The sequence below is a fragment of the Macaca thibetana genome, chromosome 20 (genome assembly GCF_024542745.1).
Source record: "Macaca thibetana thibetana isolate TM-01 chromosome 20, ASM2454274v1, whole genome shotgun sequence".
Classification (NCBI taxonomy): domain Eukaryota; kingdom Metazoa; phylum Chordata; class Mammalia; order Primates; family Cercopithecidae; genus Macaca; species Macaca thibetana.
In genome coordinates, this window is record NC_065597.1 from 55,800,641 (window position 1) to 55,817,069 (window position 16,429).

Genomic DNA, 16,429 nt, shown 5'->3' on the forward strand with positions numbered 1-16,429 from the left:
GTTATTGCTTATAATGATGAAAAATTGCAAGCTACCTTAATGCTCATAATTACGGAAGTTATATAAACACAGATTTATCTCAACATTGAATACCAGGCCGCCCTAAAATGGTAACAGAGAGCTTTATGTTTAATAGGTTATAAAGTGACAGTGGCAGATTACAAAACAGTATTTAAACTTTCCTCCCAGTTTTTTAAAAAATTGTATGTGGTGTTTGTAGAAACATGTCTGTAAAGTTACCCACCTAAATATTAGCAGTGGCACTATTATGAGTGACTTTTGCCTTTTCTCTGTATCCTTCTGTAATTGTATTTTTTTGCTGTAAGCTTAAGCTTTTACACTTGGGGTCAATAACGGTTCATTCATTTTTTTTAAAGATATTTCATGTGCATTATCAGGGTAACTTCTGCAGTAGCCAGGAGACTAGATGTTACTTTAAAAGGTTTTAGTTTAGGTGCAATGACTCATGGCTGTAATCCCAGCACTTTAGGAGGCCGAGGTGGGCAGATCACCTAATTCAGGAGTTCGAGACCAGCCTGACCAACATGGTGAAACCCTGTCTCTACTAAAAATACAAAAATTAGCCAGGTGTGGTGGCGCGCACCTGTAATCCCAGCTACTCAGGAGGCTGAGGCAGGAGAATTGCTTGAACCCAGGAGGCGGAGGCTGCAGTGAGCCAAGATTCCACCAATGCACTCCAGCCTGGGTGACAGAGTGAAACTGTATCTCAAAAAAATGTTTAGTGATGTGAACAAGACTTGTTTTTTTCTCAACAAAGCCCATGATTCTCTTTCACTCTACATTGCAGTTGTAAATAATTTGCCCAAAAGATCCTAATTTCCCCCGAAGTTATAGGGAAAACACCAATTTACTCACCTGCAGCTGATTTCCGCGAACTCTGATTTCATGCCTGGCCCACAGGGACAGCTGGCAGAATACCCGGCACAATCTGTCAGGAATCAGAGAGGCCACTTCCTTCCCCAATCCTTCCCTTTCAGCTGGGAGAATGGGAGAAGAGTCAGGTGCCCACAATGGGGAGAGCTTGTTGATGCGACTGGATTCCTGCTATAAAAACACAGAGCAGCCCACCCTCTACCCGGTTGATCTGGTAGTGCCTTTTGCTATGGCGTGCGGGCAGAGAGGAGGCTCTTGGAGACCCTCGGGCTGGTTCAATGCAGGCTGGAGGTGAGTAATTCTGGAAGTGGAGGGAGCGGCTATGATAGCTTTGTTTGTTGAAGTCCATTCTTCTTGACTATCTCCCTGTCTTTTTTTCCAGCACTTACAGGTCGATTTCTCTCTTCTTTGCCCTTGTGACTTCAGTGAACTCCATAGATGTTTTTCAGTTGGTAAATCCTGCTTTTCCAGGTATGCCTCTTGGGTGAGGGAAGTCTTCTTAGCAGAGAAAAACAGGTTGCAGCTGGAAGGCCTAGCCGGCCAAGAGACACAGGCCTGGCTCAGACAACCTCCATTCACCCCCTTCATTACCTTGGTCAGGTTACCGGATCTTTCCTCTGCGAACCTGTAGACTTACTATACCTGCTAAATGAAAACTCACAACACCTGCACTGCCTTCCAGTCCCTCACTGCCTCAAGCTTTATGGTATCCCCAGAACAGCAAATCACCACAACTAACTTCAAACACAAACTCACGCTTAAGGAAAACATCGACATAACAGGCAAAACTAGAGCTGCTCACTTGACATTCACCTGAGCTGCAGAGTAGCAGATGATGGGCAAAAGTTGATCTTAAAAACAAAAAAAAGCAGCCAGGCGCTGTGGCTCATGCCTGTAATCCCAGAACTTTGGGAAGCCAAGGCAGGCGGATCACCTGAGTTCAGGAGTTTGAGACCAGCCTGGCCAATGTGGTGAAACCCCGTCTCTACAAAAAATACAAAAACTAGCTGGGTGTGGTGGTAGGCACATATAATCCCAGCTACTCGGAAGGCTGAGGCAGGAGAATCACTTGAACCTGGGAGGCTGAGGTTGCGGTGAGCCGAGATCGTGCCACTGCACTCCAGCCTGGGCAACAGAGAGACTCTATCTCCCCCCCAAAAAAAAAACAAAAACAAAACAAACAAAAAAAAAACAGGCCTTCGTTTAACGTCCGTTTGCAAAACCTGTTGACAAAGCTTTTGTCAGTATTCCAGACCTGCCTCCATCTGCTCCACTGTCGAGGTGTTGACCTGGCTTCTACAGACCTGCTTGTCAACCCTAACCTGGGCTTCTTCCTGGAATACTTCAAAAGCGCTGGGTGCCTGATATTTTCCTTACAGTTCTTGGTATATTGTATCGTTGTTATCTTGCTCACTTGTTTGTGAGCTCTCCCAGGGTAGGGGACGATTCTTGCCTCCCTCATCTGGAATCCTTCCCAACCAAGAGGAGTCTATACATTTTTGTGGGAGTTGCATCATTTATGACTCAAAGCCCCCAGATGCTTCCTTTGCTCCCTAGGCACTGTCATTTGTGATGAAAGGGGAATAACAGTGGAGTTCCCAAGCAGTCCTGGCACCAAGAAATGGCATGCATCTGTGGTGGGTAAGTAACGTGTGTTAGCTCATCATAGTCCTGATTAGCAGACAGCCTTTGGCTTGGGCCCATCCTGTTGGTCTGGGGAGCAGAGTGCCCAAATTCCTGCAGCAATGGCATCCAACTCCCATGATGCCATGGGGATACCTGATTTGCATGAGGCCACCCAGCACGTAAGACCTATCTTTCTTTGAAAGTGTCTTACGTCAGCATCTCTGGGAAGCTTCTGGCTGCAAGTCATACCATCTCAGAGCTCAAGTCCTATCACCGAGTTGGGGTGGAAGTGAAGGGACTGAAGTGCCTTAGAAATGGACTGGTGGTCTTAACTCTGTAGCTTTGGACTGTCACTAAAATGTACTCAGCCATCCTGTCTAATCCTGCTCTGGTCTTGGCAGATCCCCTTGGTCTCGACGTGCCGAACTGCACTTACATCCTGAACCCAGAAAAGTTCACCCTGAGGGTTACCTATGAAAACTGTACCAGGAGAGTGGTAAGTCCATTGCTTTGAGCAGTTCTTGGGGAAGTACGTAGTAACCTAAGAGTTACTGGTAGTAAACTTGGCTAAGAACTTACTCTTTGGAGTAAAGCAGTGGCTCTCAACCAAGGGGGTGGTGTCTCGTGTGTGGTTCTTCTTTTCTATTATAATCTGTCCAGGCCGGGTGTGGTGGCTCACACCTGTTATCTCTGCACTTTGGGAGGCTAAGGTGGGTGGATCACCTGAGGTCAGAAGTTTCACACCAGCCTGGCCAACATGGTGAAACCCCATCTCTACTAAAAATACAAAAAATTAGCTGGGTGTGGTGGCACACACCTGTAATCCTAGCTACTTGGGAGGCTGAGACAGGAGAAGCACTTAAACCCAGGGGGTGGAGGCGGAGGTAGCAGTGAGCTGAGATTGCTCCATTGCGCTCCAGCCTTGGCAACAAGAGCAAAACTGTAGGGGGGTAGTGGCGGAGAATCTGTCCAGGGGACACTTGGCAACATCTAGAAATATCTTTGGTTATCACAACTGGGGGTAGAACAGCTGCTACTGGCATCTAATGGATACAAGCCAAGGATGCTGGCAGACAAAAAAACATTACCCAAGTCTCCTCCCCATAACACAGAATTACCAGGCCTGAGATGTCAGTGTTGAGGATGAGAAACCCTGGCATTCAAGTACTTGAGCCCTTGAGCCCTGGCTCTACCACCAATTAGGTGTTATTTCCAGCAAGTTAGTCCTTTCAAGCCTGTTTGCCTACTAGAAGATGACAGTAATGGTGCCTGCTCCATGGGGGTAATAAAGACTAATGATGGTCTACAGATTAAGACCTGGTGCAGCACCTAGATACAACATATGATGAAACATGAGCTATTTTGATCTGTAAACCCCCATGTGAGATGGAAGGCTATTTTGGTGCCAGCAAATAGAAATCTGACATATAGAAACAGGTGTTAAAAGGCAAAGAGCAGCCAAGCAGTAAGGTTTTTTCTATTGCCAAGCAACAGTATTGCCCAATAAGGAATATTAGGAGCAATAAAAACAACCTGTCTAAGCAGAAGCTAGCAAGTTGCAATTTGGAAAGTTTGGATTTAATTGACTAGTTGGACATAGGCCTGGGGTGAGTTCTGGGAATCTGCATGTCTAACAGTCTACACCATCTGATTATGATGCAGGTGGTCTGCAGTATAAGCTTTGTGCAGATACATTCTTAGACCCTACTCTGTAAACAGGCTTGAACTGTAAGTCATCTGGTCCCCAGAGCCCTCTATGATCAACCAATGAAGTAATCATATGTCCTTCATGAAAAAAATCTCATAATTTCCTTCTAAAACAGACCTTCTCAACATTAGAGGGCTTAGAGTTGCATTCCCTTAGACCAAGGGTCTGCAAACCATAACCTGTGGACTGCCAAATGCAGTCCATGGCCTCTTTGTGAGGCAGGCTTGCTCTGTAGCCCAGGCTGGAAAGCAGTGGCTGCAATCATGGCTCACTACCGCCTAGAACTGCTGAGCTCAAGGGATTCTCCCATCTCAGCCTCCCGACTAGCTGGGGCTACAGGCATGCAGCACTATGCCTATCTAATCTTTTCTTGTCGAGATGGGGATTTCACCATGTTGTCCAGACTGGACTCAAACTTCTGGCCTCAAGGGTTCTTCCCACCTCAGCCTCCCAAAGCACTGGGATTATAGGCATGAGCCACTCTGCCACTGTGCCTAGTTCATGTCTTTTTTTTTGTCTTCAAACTAAGAATGGGTTTTATCTTAATCTTCTTGAGACAGGGTCTTGCTGTTGTCCAGGCTGGAATGCAGTGGTGCAATCTCAGCTCACTGCAACCCCCACCTCCCGGGCTCAAGCAATCCCCTATCTCTCAGTACCACCTCAGCCTCCCCAGTAGCTGGGACAACAGGCATGCACCACCACACCCAGCTAACTTTCGTGGTGTTTTTTTTTTGTTTTTTTTTTTTTTGTAGAGATGGGGTCTTACCATGTTGCACAGGCTGGTCTTGAACTCCTGAGCTCAGGCAATCCGTCTGCCTCAGTCTCCCAAAGTGATTGGGTTATAGGCAATGAGCCACTATGCCCAGCTGGCTCTTAGCTTTTTAAAGTTCTTTTAAGGAAACATGCTATGGATTTCATGTGGCTCACATGAGTCTAAAACAGTTGCTAATGCATAACAGAAAAAGGTTGGCTGACACCTACTTTTAGACTGAGTTCCCTAAAGTCAGGGGTAATAGCAAGGGTGGCTCTACCCAGCACAATGGCAGCTACTTAGGTACTTAACAAGTATTCAGATAACCTTGGTAGAAGCCCCAAACCAACCCCATTCAGCCAGGACCATGGTACTGAGACATAGGGCAGACACAAGAGAAATAGAAACTGAACTCCATTTCCTGATGCTAAAACTGGCCTATCAGCGTGAGTCTTCACTAACAGATTGCAATGGGCTAGCTAGTCTCCTGGTACAGGAATGAGGTACCTTCCAGCACTTGTGGTATTTGTAACTTTAAGGGTTTTGCCACTCAGACGGGTCAGATGGTATTCTAGAATCCCATGGAGGTACAGCACTTAGTGTTCCCACTATGCTATTTCTACACAGCATGGTGGATACCAGATGACCATCAGAGTCATGAATGACAGTGCTGCTCTAAGACATGGAACTGTCATGTATCAGTTCTTCTGTCCAGCTATGCAAGTAGAAGAGACCCAGGGGCTTTCAGCATCTACAATCTGCAAGAAGGATTTCATGTCTGTGAGTGAAATGGGCTGACTGCTTGGGGTATATGGCTACTGTAGGGGGAATATGATGATCTAACCAGGGCTGGGCTTAGAAATCAGACCAGGATTTAATCCTGTACTTGCTAACTTTCTGTGTGATGATGGTTTAACTTTAACCACCCTGAGGCTTTGTTTTCAAGTCCAAAGTGATGGGACAATAATGCTCACCTCAGGGTGGCTCTAAGAATTGACTGAGAGTGTATACATGGTACTTGGCATATCATGCATGGCAATAGGGTTTTACTGGTAGTTGCACTCACATTAATCATCTGACAAATGGAATACATGCCATATTCTAGGCCCTACCCTAGATGCTAAGATACAATAAGTGAACAAATGGCCCAATCACATCTTCATGGATTTGGAGTCTAACATGGCTAATGTCAACCATGGACAACTAAAAAAAAACACTGATATAAAAGCAACTCCATAACAATGATAGAATTGCATGGCTTTACATAGTACCTAATTTATATGGACATAGGTCAAACGGGTGAATGTTTAAGAACATTGTCCCGGTCAGGTGCAGTGGCTCACGCCTGTAATCCCAGCACTTTGGGAGGCTGAGGCAGGTGGATCACCTGATATTAGGAGTTGGAGACCAGCCCGACCAACATGGTGAAACCCCATCTCTACAAAATATAAAAACTTAGCCAGGTGTGGTAGTACTTGCCTGTAATCCCAGCTACTTGGAAGGCTGAGGCAGGAGAATCGCTTGAACCCAGGAGAATGAGGTTGCCGTGAGCTGAGATTTCACCATTGTACTCCAGCCTGGGTGATGAGTGAAACTCCAACTTGCAGGGGGAAAAGGTGTCCCAACTTACAACTAGAAAGGAGCTTAGATCTTCCAGCTGCCTCTTGGGATCAGAAGTTCAACGAAGTATCATGACATCTAAGGGCACAGTCAGGGTTCATGTGCTTATTCTGCATCCCACAAGCAGGCCTTTTGGTTTGATAACCATACAGCAATTTCTCTAGCAGGTGACATGAATTCAGAAACATGTACCTCCAAATCAGAGTCTTACATCACAATTCTCTTCTTCCAGTTTTCCTTGCCACGGGTCTTCTCTGGCTTGGCTGATGACAATAAGGTATGAAAGCAAATTTTAAAAATCAGACTTTAATAACCTTTAATTCTATGTTAAAGGTGATATTACCTTCAACCTGATAAATCATTAGGCTACCAGAGACTTGGTTAAGGGAGCGCCAGCCCTCTAAACAAAGCTTTTTGACTTCAGGTGACCAAACTTAAGATGGGATGGAGCATTGAGGTTGGTGATGGTGCAAGAGTCAAGACTCTAACCCTGCCAGAGGCCATGAAGGAAGGCTTCAGTCTCTTGATTGACAACCACAGGATGATCTTCCACGTGCCATTCAATGCCACTGGAGTGACTCACTATGTGGTAGGTGTGGAAGTCTTTCTTTGTGCCACCAAAGCACAGGCCATTATTCCTAAATCCAAGCATAATCTCAACCATGTCTTCACATTAACTTATAATACAACCCATATAAGCATTTTAATGCCTATTAAGTGCCAAACACTTCCCTGGGTATTCACGACTATAATCCCAGCACTTTCGAAGGCTGAAGTGGGCAGATCGCTTGAGGTCAGGAATTCAAGACCAGCCTGGCCAACATAATGAAACCCTGTCTCTACTAAAAACACAAAAACTTAGCTGGGTGAGGTGGTGCGTGCCTATAATCCCAGCTACTCAGGAGGCTGAGGTGGAAGAATCGCTTGAACCCAGGAGAGGTAGAGGTTGCAGCGAGCAGAGATTGTGCCACTGCACTCCAGCCTGGGCAACAGAGTGAGACCATTTCTCAAAAATAAACAGACATAATCCTTACCTCAATCTAGTCTCTTTCCCCATAGTCTTAAATCTATACTGCAACATAGAACAAGCATACGCCTAAAAGCTTTATAGGTTAAGGGGTTCTGTTTCGGTTGTCAGTGTCCTATATTTTATAGCAAGTATTGGTGCTTTCCAGGCTAATAGTCTGAACACTGCACTAAATTAATCTCCTAAAGTACTTAGGACAGGTCCTGACACATAAATGCTCAAATGCCAACCACTTCAAGAACAGTCCTATTTCCCAGTAAGAACACAAATGGATTGAAGCTTGAAAACATTGTCTGGCTGCTGATACTTTAAAACAGTCATATGGGGTAAGGACAGATCTTATCTGTCTAGAAGTGATTGGCTATAGGTGATCTAGACAACATTCTTCCAGATGTTAGAACAAGGTTAAAATAAGTGTACCTCCAGAACAGTCATTAGACAAATGCTTAAATCCTACTTGTGTCAAAGTAGTGCCCATTACTTGGATATATTCTTGCCGAGAGGATTCTTACTGGTTAGAGATTCAAGTAACCAATGTTATTTCTCCCCCAGCAAGGTAACAGTCATCTCTACATGGTGTCTCTGAAGCTTACATTTATATCTCCTGGACAGAAGGTGATCTTCTCCTCACAAGCTATTTGTGCACCAGGTAAGGTCCCAGATAGCTGCAACCTCAGTGTGGGAGACACTGTCCTAGAAGCTTAATCAAGGCTGGTAATGGGCATTCTGTTGTCATTCCTTCTAGATCCCGTGAACTGCAATGCCACACACATGACTCTCACCATACCAGAGTTTCCTGGGAAGCTTAAGTCTGTGAGCTTTGAAAACCAGAACATTGATGTGAGCCAGCTGCATGACAATGGAATTGATCTAGAAGCAACAAATGGCACAAAATTGCATTTCAGCAAAACTCTGCTCAAAACAAAAGTATGTTCAATCGTCAACCACTGAACTCCACTGGGTCCTTGCTTGAAGTATACTCTTGTGGGTAGTCCTGATATGGCTGATAACTTGCCCGTGAGTTCTAATTGCCAACATAACAGATTCAAATGCCAGAAGGCCTCATTTGATCATCTTGCATAAGTGAAATACCAAGTAACTGATGTTCATTCTCTAAACATAAAACCTCTTTAAGTTCTGCCATGAAAAATCATCTAAGTGTTTCTAAGTCTGAAAACCGTCTAAGGCCCCAACTGAGTAGTAGCAACTACTTGTCAAATACCTAATGATGAATCTGTCCTGGTCAGCGAACAGGACACCTTGATCTAAACAAAAGGGTCCCGTAGTGTCGCTACTGAGGTTAGCCTTCACTAGAACTGCCAGGGATACCGCCAGATGATAACCTTAGGTTGGGAGTACATGTTATACAATACCATTTTATAACATCTGTAGAGTCCTTTTGACTCAGACCTGGCTTGGCAGAGGATTCCACTATTCTTTGGAATTTGATCTGTTAATTCAAACTTTAGTGCCTCGTACAAAGAGTACAGTGCTAGGTACTCCAGGGCATGAGTTTAAAGCAATAAATCTGCCTGGGAATACATCCAGATCTGAGGAAGTAATAGGGTCTCTCTTGTTTTGACTTAAAGGGAACCCAGATAAGTCTGGAGTGTGTCCTGCAAGTATTCAGTGGACTTCCTTGCTGTTTCCCTGTGACAGTTCCGGGCCCCAACAGGCTGTGGCTGCTAATTGACATTCTTTTCTTATTTCAGTTATCTGAAAAATGCCTACTCCATCAGTTCTACTTAGCTTCACTCAGGCTGACCTTTCTCCTTCAGTCGGAGACAGTATCCATGGTGATCTATCCTGAGTGTGTCTGTGAGTCACCAGTTTCCATAGGTAAAGACCTTTTATTAAAACCATATTCTACCTTTTTTCTGCCTTGGCTCTTCTTATACATGTGGGCAAATGTATAGAAGGTCAGATTCTGATGTATTGCTTATAGACTGAAGAAACTAAAGACTAGTCAGATTAGAAACAGTCTAGCTGCTATTATGGGGTCCTAAGTATGATATTTTTAAGATCCCTTACATAGGTAGATTTTATGGTAACTGCCCCATGGTTAAGTAACCTAGATATTTTGGCTTAGGAGCCTGAACCTGCCATCTAGGTAAGAATGTTCAAACTTCTAGTTAGAATTAAAAGTTTAAGTCCCGCCTGACCCCGAAATTCCTACAAATTCTTAAAGAAATACAGAGTGAATATCTCTTGTTTAGCATTGCCTCCACCATGTGCTTCTGTTTAATTTGATCTGCACAAGTCAGATCAAATAGAAAAATCAGTTCCTGCCTCAGTTTCTCCCCGAACTACTCAGGATTTGTGAGTATACAAAGAAAGGATACAATAACATAGGTGCTGTACTTAAAGCCACATTAAGTTTAATTTTAAGTCAACTTCTGCCCTTCATCAGGATTCTCACTGGTCTTATGCTATATAGCACCTCTTCCTATGTCTACTGGTCCCTCTTTTGGATGAAAAGTCTTCATCTCACATAGAACAATCAACTAACTTCAGCTCCCTTTGTAATTAAAGCTGCAGATCAAGGTTCCCTCACAAAGTCTTAAGACAAATTCTGACGCCTCCGAAATTAGAATTTCTCCCTCGTAGTATATCAGGTTGGGAGATGACAGTATCACAGGGCAGACAACCTTATTTTCTCTAAACTTTCACCGCTGTCTAGTTACAGGGGAGCTGTGTACCCAGGATGGGTTTATGGACTTCGAGGTCTACAGCTACCAAACACAACCAGCTCTTGACCTGGATACTCTGAGGGTGGGAAACTCATCCTGCCAGCCTGTCTTCAAGGCTCAGTCTCAGGGGCTGGTACGGTTCCACATACCCCTGAATGGATGTGGAACGAGATATAAGGTTAGTACTGGCGGATGGCACGAGGTTAAGACTCATCTTTGATATAACTGGCTGCTAACCCACTATCTCTGACCTTTAAGTTTGAAGACGATAAAGTCATCTATGAAAATGAAATACATGCTCTCTGGACGGATCTTCCTCCAAGCAAAATATCTAGAGACAGTGAGTTCAGGTGAGATAAAATTGCTATTTGACTCTTAAGCTCTAGTTTAAACTCAAGCAATTTTTTAACCTGAAGTTCTCTGTACCTACCCTCCCTCCAAACTCTTACAGAATGACAGTGAAGTGTTCTTACAGCAGGAATGACATGCTACTAAACATCAACGTTGAAAGCCTTACTCCTCCAGTGGCCTCGGTGAAGTTGGGTCCATTTACCTTGATCCTGCAAAGCTACCCAGGTAAGAGATTGTGGTCTGTGAAATTGCTTAAATAATTTCAAACTTCCCCCTAAAATTAACATCCTGATACTGCCAGACTAATGGAGCGGTGGTGACCTATGTACACGTGTTGCAGCCATTAACTACTTGAATACTATTCAATTTCAGACAATTCCTACCAACAACCTTATGGGGAAAACGAGTACCCTCTAGTGAGATTCCTCCGTCAACCAATTTACATGGAAGTGAGAGTCATAAACAGGGATGACCCCAACATCAAGCTGGTCTTAGATGACTGCTGGGCGACGTCCACCATGGATCCAGACTCTTTCCCCCAGTGGAACATTGTTGTGGATGGGTAGGTACTCCCTGTACCATCAGTTTGCCCAGCTAATCCATCAGAACTTGCCAGTAATGGGAATAAACCCTCTTGGGGTTTAGAGGGGCATTCAGCCATGTTAGACCCAGATTTAGTCCTTGTTTTCTAATCAGGACTCAATGCTGCCTTCTGTGTTGTTTTTGTTTTGAGATGAGGTCTCATTCTATCACCCAGGCTGGGGTGCCGCAGCATGATCTTAGCTCACTGTAGCCTCTGCCTCCTGGGTTCAAGCAATTCTCCTACCTCAGCCTCCCGGGTAGCTGAGATTACAGGGGCACACCACCAAGCCTGGCTAATTTTTGCAATCTTAATAGAGACAGGGTTTCACCATGTTGGCCAGGCTGGTCTGGAACTCCTGACCTCAGGTGATCCACCCACCTTGGCCTCCCAAAGTGCTGGGATTACAAGCGTGAACCACCACGCTTGGCCACATGCTGCCTTCCAATCACCTTTTGAATCTTAAGGAATGAATTCCAAAGCCCCAGAAAGTCTGACTCTACTACGGGTGTTGATCATCTGGAAAGACTGATCTCCAGCCTCCCATCTGTTGAACACCTACCGTATGCCAGGCACAGTGCTATGTATTCCACATCCACTAGTTGTCCTAGTCATTTTATTGCATGAAGAAACCCCAGCTTGCTGCCTAGACAACCAGGCCAAAACAGTACTTACACAGTGGAGCTTGGATTAGAATATCCATATGACTCTAGAATCTGAGCACTATGATACTCTGAGGTTGTAGCCACACACTTGTACACATAGGTGTTCATCCTCATAGCTCTCCTGCCGTGTCCTGTCCTACAGCTGGATCTTACTCATTCTTACAGAATAGTGTGTACTTGGCTAAAACTACTTTTGCTTTCTTGAAGCTGTGGTAGCTCAGTTGCTAAGCCTTTTTTGTTTTGTTTTGTTTTTTGTTTTTTTGTTTTTTTGTTTGTTTGTTTTTGTTTTGAGATGAAGTCTCGCTCTTGCATCCCAGTCTGGAGTGCAATGCCATGATTTCGGTTCACTGCAACCTCCGCCTCCCCAGTTCAAGCGATTCCCCGGCCCCAGCCTCCCAAGTAGCTGGGATTATAGGCACCTACCACCACATCCAGCTACTTTTTGTATTTTTAGTAGAGACAGGGTTTTGCCATGTTGGCCAGGCTGGTCTTAGACTCCTGACATCAGATGATTTGCCCACCTTGGCCTCCCAAAGTGCTGAGATTACAGGGGTGAGCCACCGTGCCTGGCCAAGAAACCAGTGTCTTCTGAAATGATATAACTTGTACTTCTCATTTAGTTGGCAAACAGGTACTGCTAAAATTGTTAAAATATAACTAGCCTATACAACTTATGACTTCATAGACATTATAGGTCAGGTAAGAAATGCTGAGTAAAACGAAGATGCTGGTAGAAGGTAAATGTGGCAATAGTCCTGAAGACATTACATATGACTAAATCTGGGCAGACGTTGAATTTCACTCCAAGATGCATGTGACTGACATCCCTCCCTGGTGCATACCTCCTAGCTGTGCATATGAGCTGGACAACTACCAGACCACCTTCCATCCAGTCGGCTCCTCTGTGACCCATCCTGATCACTATCAGAGGTTTGACATGAAGGCTTTTGCCTTTGTATCAGAAGCCCATGTGCTCTCTAGCCTGGTAAGTGATTCAGAAGTCACTAGGGACAGGTTAAGTGTTAGTGCATCGATTCCATTTAACTCTCTTCTGTCACCAGGTCTACTTCCACTGCAGTGCCTTAATCTGCAATCGACTCTCTCCAGACTCCCCTCTGTGTTCTGTGACCTGCCCTGTGTCATCTAGGCACAGGCGAGGTAAAAACTTCAAATTCCTGTTTCTGTGAGTCTAATTCAAAGCAAGTATCAACTTTTCAGAATAGAAGATCTTAAAGACAGGTATAACTCACTCTTCACTTAGTGCCAAGAGCTCTTGTTGGCCCAGTCAAAACTTCTTGGCCCAGTCTAGCTTATTCATGTGACAGGTCTAAGATGAACAGGTTCTTGTCTAGTTCTATAGATGAGTTCTTTAAGAATCAACCTTTTTTTTTTTTTTTTTTTTTTTTGACAGAGTTTTGCTCTTGTTGCCCAGGCTAGAGTAAGATGGTGTGATCTTGGCTCACTGCAACCTCTGCCTCCCGGGTTCAAGTGAAGTGATTCTCCTGCCTCAGCCTCCCAAGTAGCTGGGATTACAGGCACCCACCACCACACCCAGCTAACATTTTTATTTTTATTTTTATTTTTATTTTTATTTTTATTTTTTTGAGATGGAGTCTTGCTGTGTCGCCCAGGCTGGAGTGCAGTGGCCAGATCTCAGCTCACTGCAAGCTCCGCCTCCCGGGTTTATGCCATTCTCCTGCCTCAGCCTCCCGAGTAGCTGGGACTACAGGTGCCTGTCACCATGCCTGGCTAGTTTTTTGTATTTTTAGTAGAGACAGGTTTCACCATGTTGGCCAGGCTGTTCTCAATCTCCTGACCTCAGGTGATCCACCCACCTCAGCCTCCCAAAGTGCTGGGATTATAGGCATGAGCCACCACGCCTGACCCCAAGAATCCATCCCACTTTTACAGGAAAGGGCATAACCTATCCTGCAAAGGCAGGACAAACCACATGGACAAAATATTCCAGAGAGCTTCTACTTCTAAGCATTCCATTGACACACCTCTCGAACCACTATTCCAGAGGCTAAACACAAACTTGATCCCCTGTCTCCAGCCACAGGGGCCACTGAAGCAGAGAAAATGACAGTCAGCCTCCCAGGACCCATTCTCCTGTTGTCAGACGACTCCTCATTCAGAGGTATGGAACTAAAACTTGGAGTACTTCCTGGATTCAAGTTCTTAGCTTTTTATGCCAAGGGGTCAGTGTTTACATATACCATGTACCCATGGTAAGTCTAAATAGAAGAATAAAAGGCTAAGTCTCTTCCCAGAGGTAGGCTTCTATTAAGTCTCCTGTGTACTCTTCTAGAAATCACTTCAACACAAGTAGGATCCTATCTTCTACCTACTGATCTAGAACTTGGTCTCTAACCTGTCTTATCTACCTTATATCTGTACAAAGAACCATATAGGATTCCATGTGGCTCTACCTTAGTCATGATCCTCATTCATGGATATCTATAGGTTTATTTCTAGTGTTGTCCTCAGTCCATAATAGAATCCTTTTTTTTCTTTTTGAGATGAAGTTCCGTTCTTGTCGCCCAGGCTGGAGTGCAATGGTGTGATCTTGGCTCATTGCAACCTCTGCCTCCCGGGTTCAAGTGATTCTCCTGCCTCAGCCTTCCAAGTATCAGGGATTACAGGCACCTGCCACTGTGCCTAGCTACCTTTTTTTTTTTTTTTTTTTTTTTTTTTTTTTTGTATTTTTAATAGAGATGGGGTTTCACCATGTTGGCCATGTTGTCCTTGAACTCCTGACCTCAGGTGATCCGCCCGCCTCAGCCTCCCAAAGTGCTGGGATTACAGGCGTGAGCCACCACACCTGGCCACATACACATTAAAAAATCCTCTTAAGTCTCTAACTACTATACAAGAAATTCAAGGTACATTTCTAGTAGGATTAGGTCAGAGCATGTACATCTTAACATGCTATGGCCAAACTTAAGTCTGTATTAGTTTATATTCCTGTTATCACATATCCTTACCTGAGATAGTCTTAATGAGCAACCTGTGGGATCACACCCTCAGGGGACAGCTAACCACATCGACTAGCATGAAGATGTTGTACTAAACTCTCAGGTTCTTCCCTAGGTGTTGGCTCATCTGATCTAAAAGCAAGTGGGAGCAGTGGGGAGAACAGTAGGAGCGAAACAGGGGAGGAGGTTGGCTCACGAGGTAAGTTTATTCAGTGTTGCACATTTCTGAAATAAGCCTGTTGAAGGCTTAGTTTTACCCCCTTCTCTGGGGAGCCTTATGTAAGGCTTCAACTTACCCTTACTTAAAAATACTGAAGACTCAAATGTCGTCTTCCTTTGTAGATGTTATGGACACCAAAGGGCACAGGACTGCTGGAGATGTTGGTTCCAAAGCTGTGGCTGCTGTGGCTGCCTTGGCAGGTGTGGTGGCAACTCTAGGCTTCATCTGTTACCTATATAAGAAAAGGACTGTGTCAAATCACTAAATGGGCTTCTAAATAAAGCAGTCAAAATAAGTCTCTTGCCTTCTACATTCTCATTAAGATTAGATGACAAGGGATCATTTCTTTTGTTCCTCAGTGTAGAGGCAGTACCTCAGCAATCCTCTGGGCAGGATTTGTGTATAGATACAAATAGAGAAATTCGTGGTATAATTGTTTCCTGTCATTTGGCCCCTTCTGATTCTCTAACCCTAATACATGAGTCGTGTGACACTCCCAGTCAACAGTAGAGCTGAGCTACAGCCCACCTCTAGGGGTACACTTGAGTCTACAATCTTACATAGCATAAGAAGCCAGCAAGCTACCCACAATTACTGGCAGAAATCCCACCCTCCTTTTTTAAGGGAAGGGAAACCAGACTTTCCTAAGAAAGTAATAAGAACCTACTTCAAGATAATTCCTAACTCAAGTTACACTCAAGCTTACAACTTTCCTGAGCTTAAAAGGACTTAGTTACCTTCCCACTTAAACTAAAGACAAACAATCTTTCTTTGGTAAGGAAAGGAGTACTAAAGTGCCAGAGTCCTAAGACCCAATTATAACATTCCAAGAATCAGACTCCACCATTCAACTGAGCCTAGAGTGAGTTTTCCACTACCTGTATTTGATCTTGACCCTCTCCTGAATCCTTCTTCCTGAGGGTAGCCAGTCTTATTCTAAGCAATTATGTCATCAACATGACTAGTGTCTGTTTTATACTGCAGCTCTTAGAGACCTTCAAGATATATGGAAACTCACTTGTATTCTAGAAAACTTGAGTCTAAAATTTTTGCCAGGAAATACTTCAAATCTACATATGGCAGGAAGAATAAAAGTGATGAAAGCTTCTAGTGGTTGGATTTAAATGTCAGCTCAGTCATACTCTTGGGTTTCTCAAAATCTAACCTTGAGGTTGAATATTGTGATGCCTATCTAGTCATCTTGTGGTTTTCTATAGGCACGATCTCAGCTCATTGCAACCTCTGCCTCCTGGGTCCAAGCGATTCTCCTGCCTCAGCCTCCTGAGTAGCTGGGATTGCAGGCACCTGCCACCAAGCCT

General features: G+C 44.4%; 1 protein-coding gene across 1 annotated transcript; it reads left to right on the top strand.

Annotated features, from left to right (window-relative positions):
- Nucleotides 1-828: 828 nt before the first annotated feature.
- On the top strand, nucleotides 829-15,405 carry ZP2 (zona pellucida glycoprotein 2). Its single transcript, XM_050775066.1, has 19 exons — nucleotides 829-1,185; nucleotides 1,277-1,365; nucleotides 2,452-2,535; nucleotides 2,922-3,016; nucleotides 5,607-5,759; nucleotides 6,832-6,876; nucleotides 7,024-7,188; nucleotides 8,179-8,275; nucleotides 8,372-8,553; nucleotides 9,339-9,465; nucleotides 10,307-10,494; nucleotides 10,575-10,666; nucleotides 10,768-10,892; nucleotides 11,040-11,229; nucleotides 12,762-12,897; nucleotides 12,974-13,070; nucleotides 13,969-14,052; nucleotides 15,006-15,089; nucleotides 15,233-15,405. The coding sequence occupies exons 1-19, from the start codon at nucleotides 1,007-1,009 to the stop codon at nucleotides 15,373-15,375; spliced, it is 2,355 nt and encodes a 784-aa protein (XP_050631023.1). The 5' UTR covers nucleotides 829-1,006; the 3' UTR covers nucleotides 15,376-15,405.
- Nucleotides 15,406-16,429: the final 1,024 nt, after the last annotated feature.

What these genes read in the sequence shown, in the direction of transcription:
- ZP2 (XM_050775066.1), top strand. Translation starts at nt 1,007, where the DNA reads ATGGGAGAAGAGTCAGGTGCCCACAATGGGGAGAGCTTGTTGATGCGA. An exon ending in ATGGCATGCATCTGTGGTGG is followed by an intron (nt 2,536 to 2,921) that starts GTAAGTAACGTG and finishes TGGTCTTGGCAG; the next exon opens with ATCCCCTTGGTCTCGACGTG. An exon ending in ACAAGCTATTTGTGCACCAG is followed by an intron (nt 8,276 to 8,371) that starts GTAAGGTCCCAG and finishes CATTCCTTCTAG; the next exon opens with ATCCCGTGAACTGCAATGCC.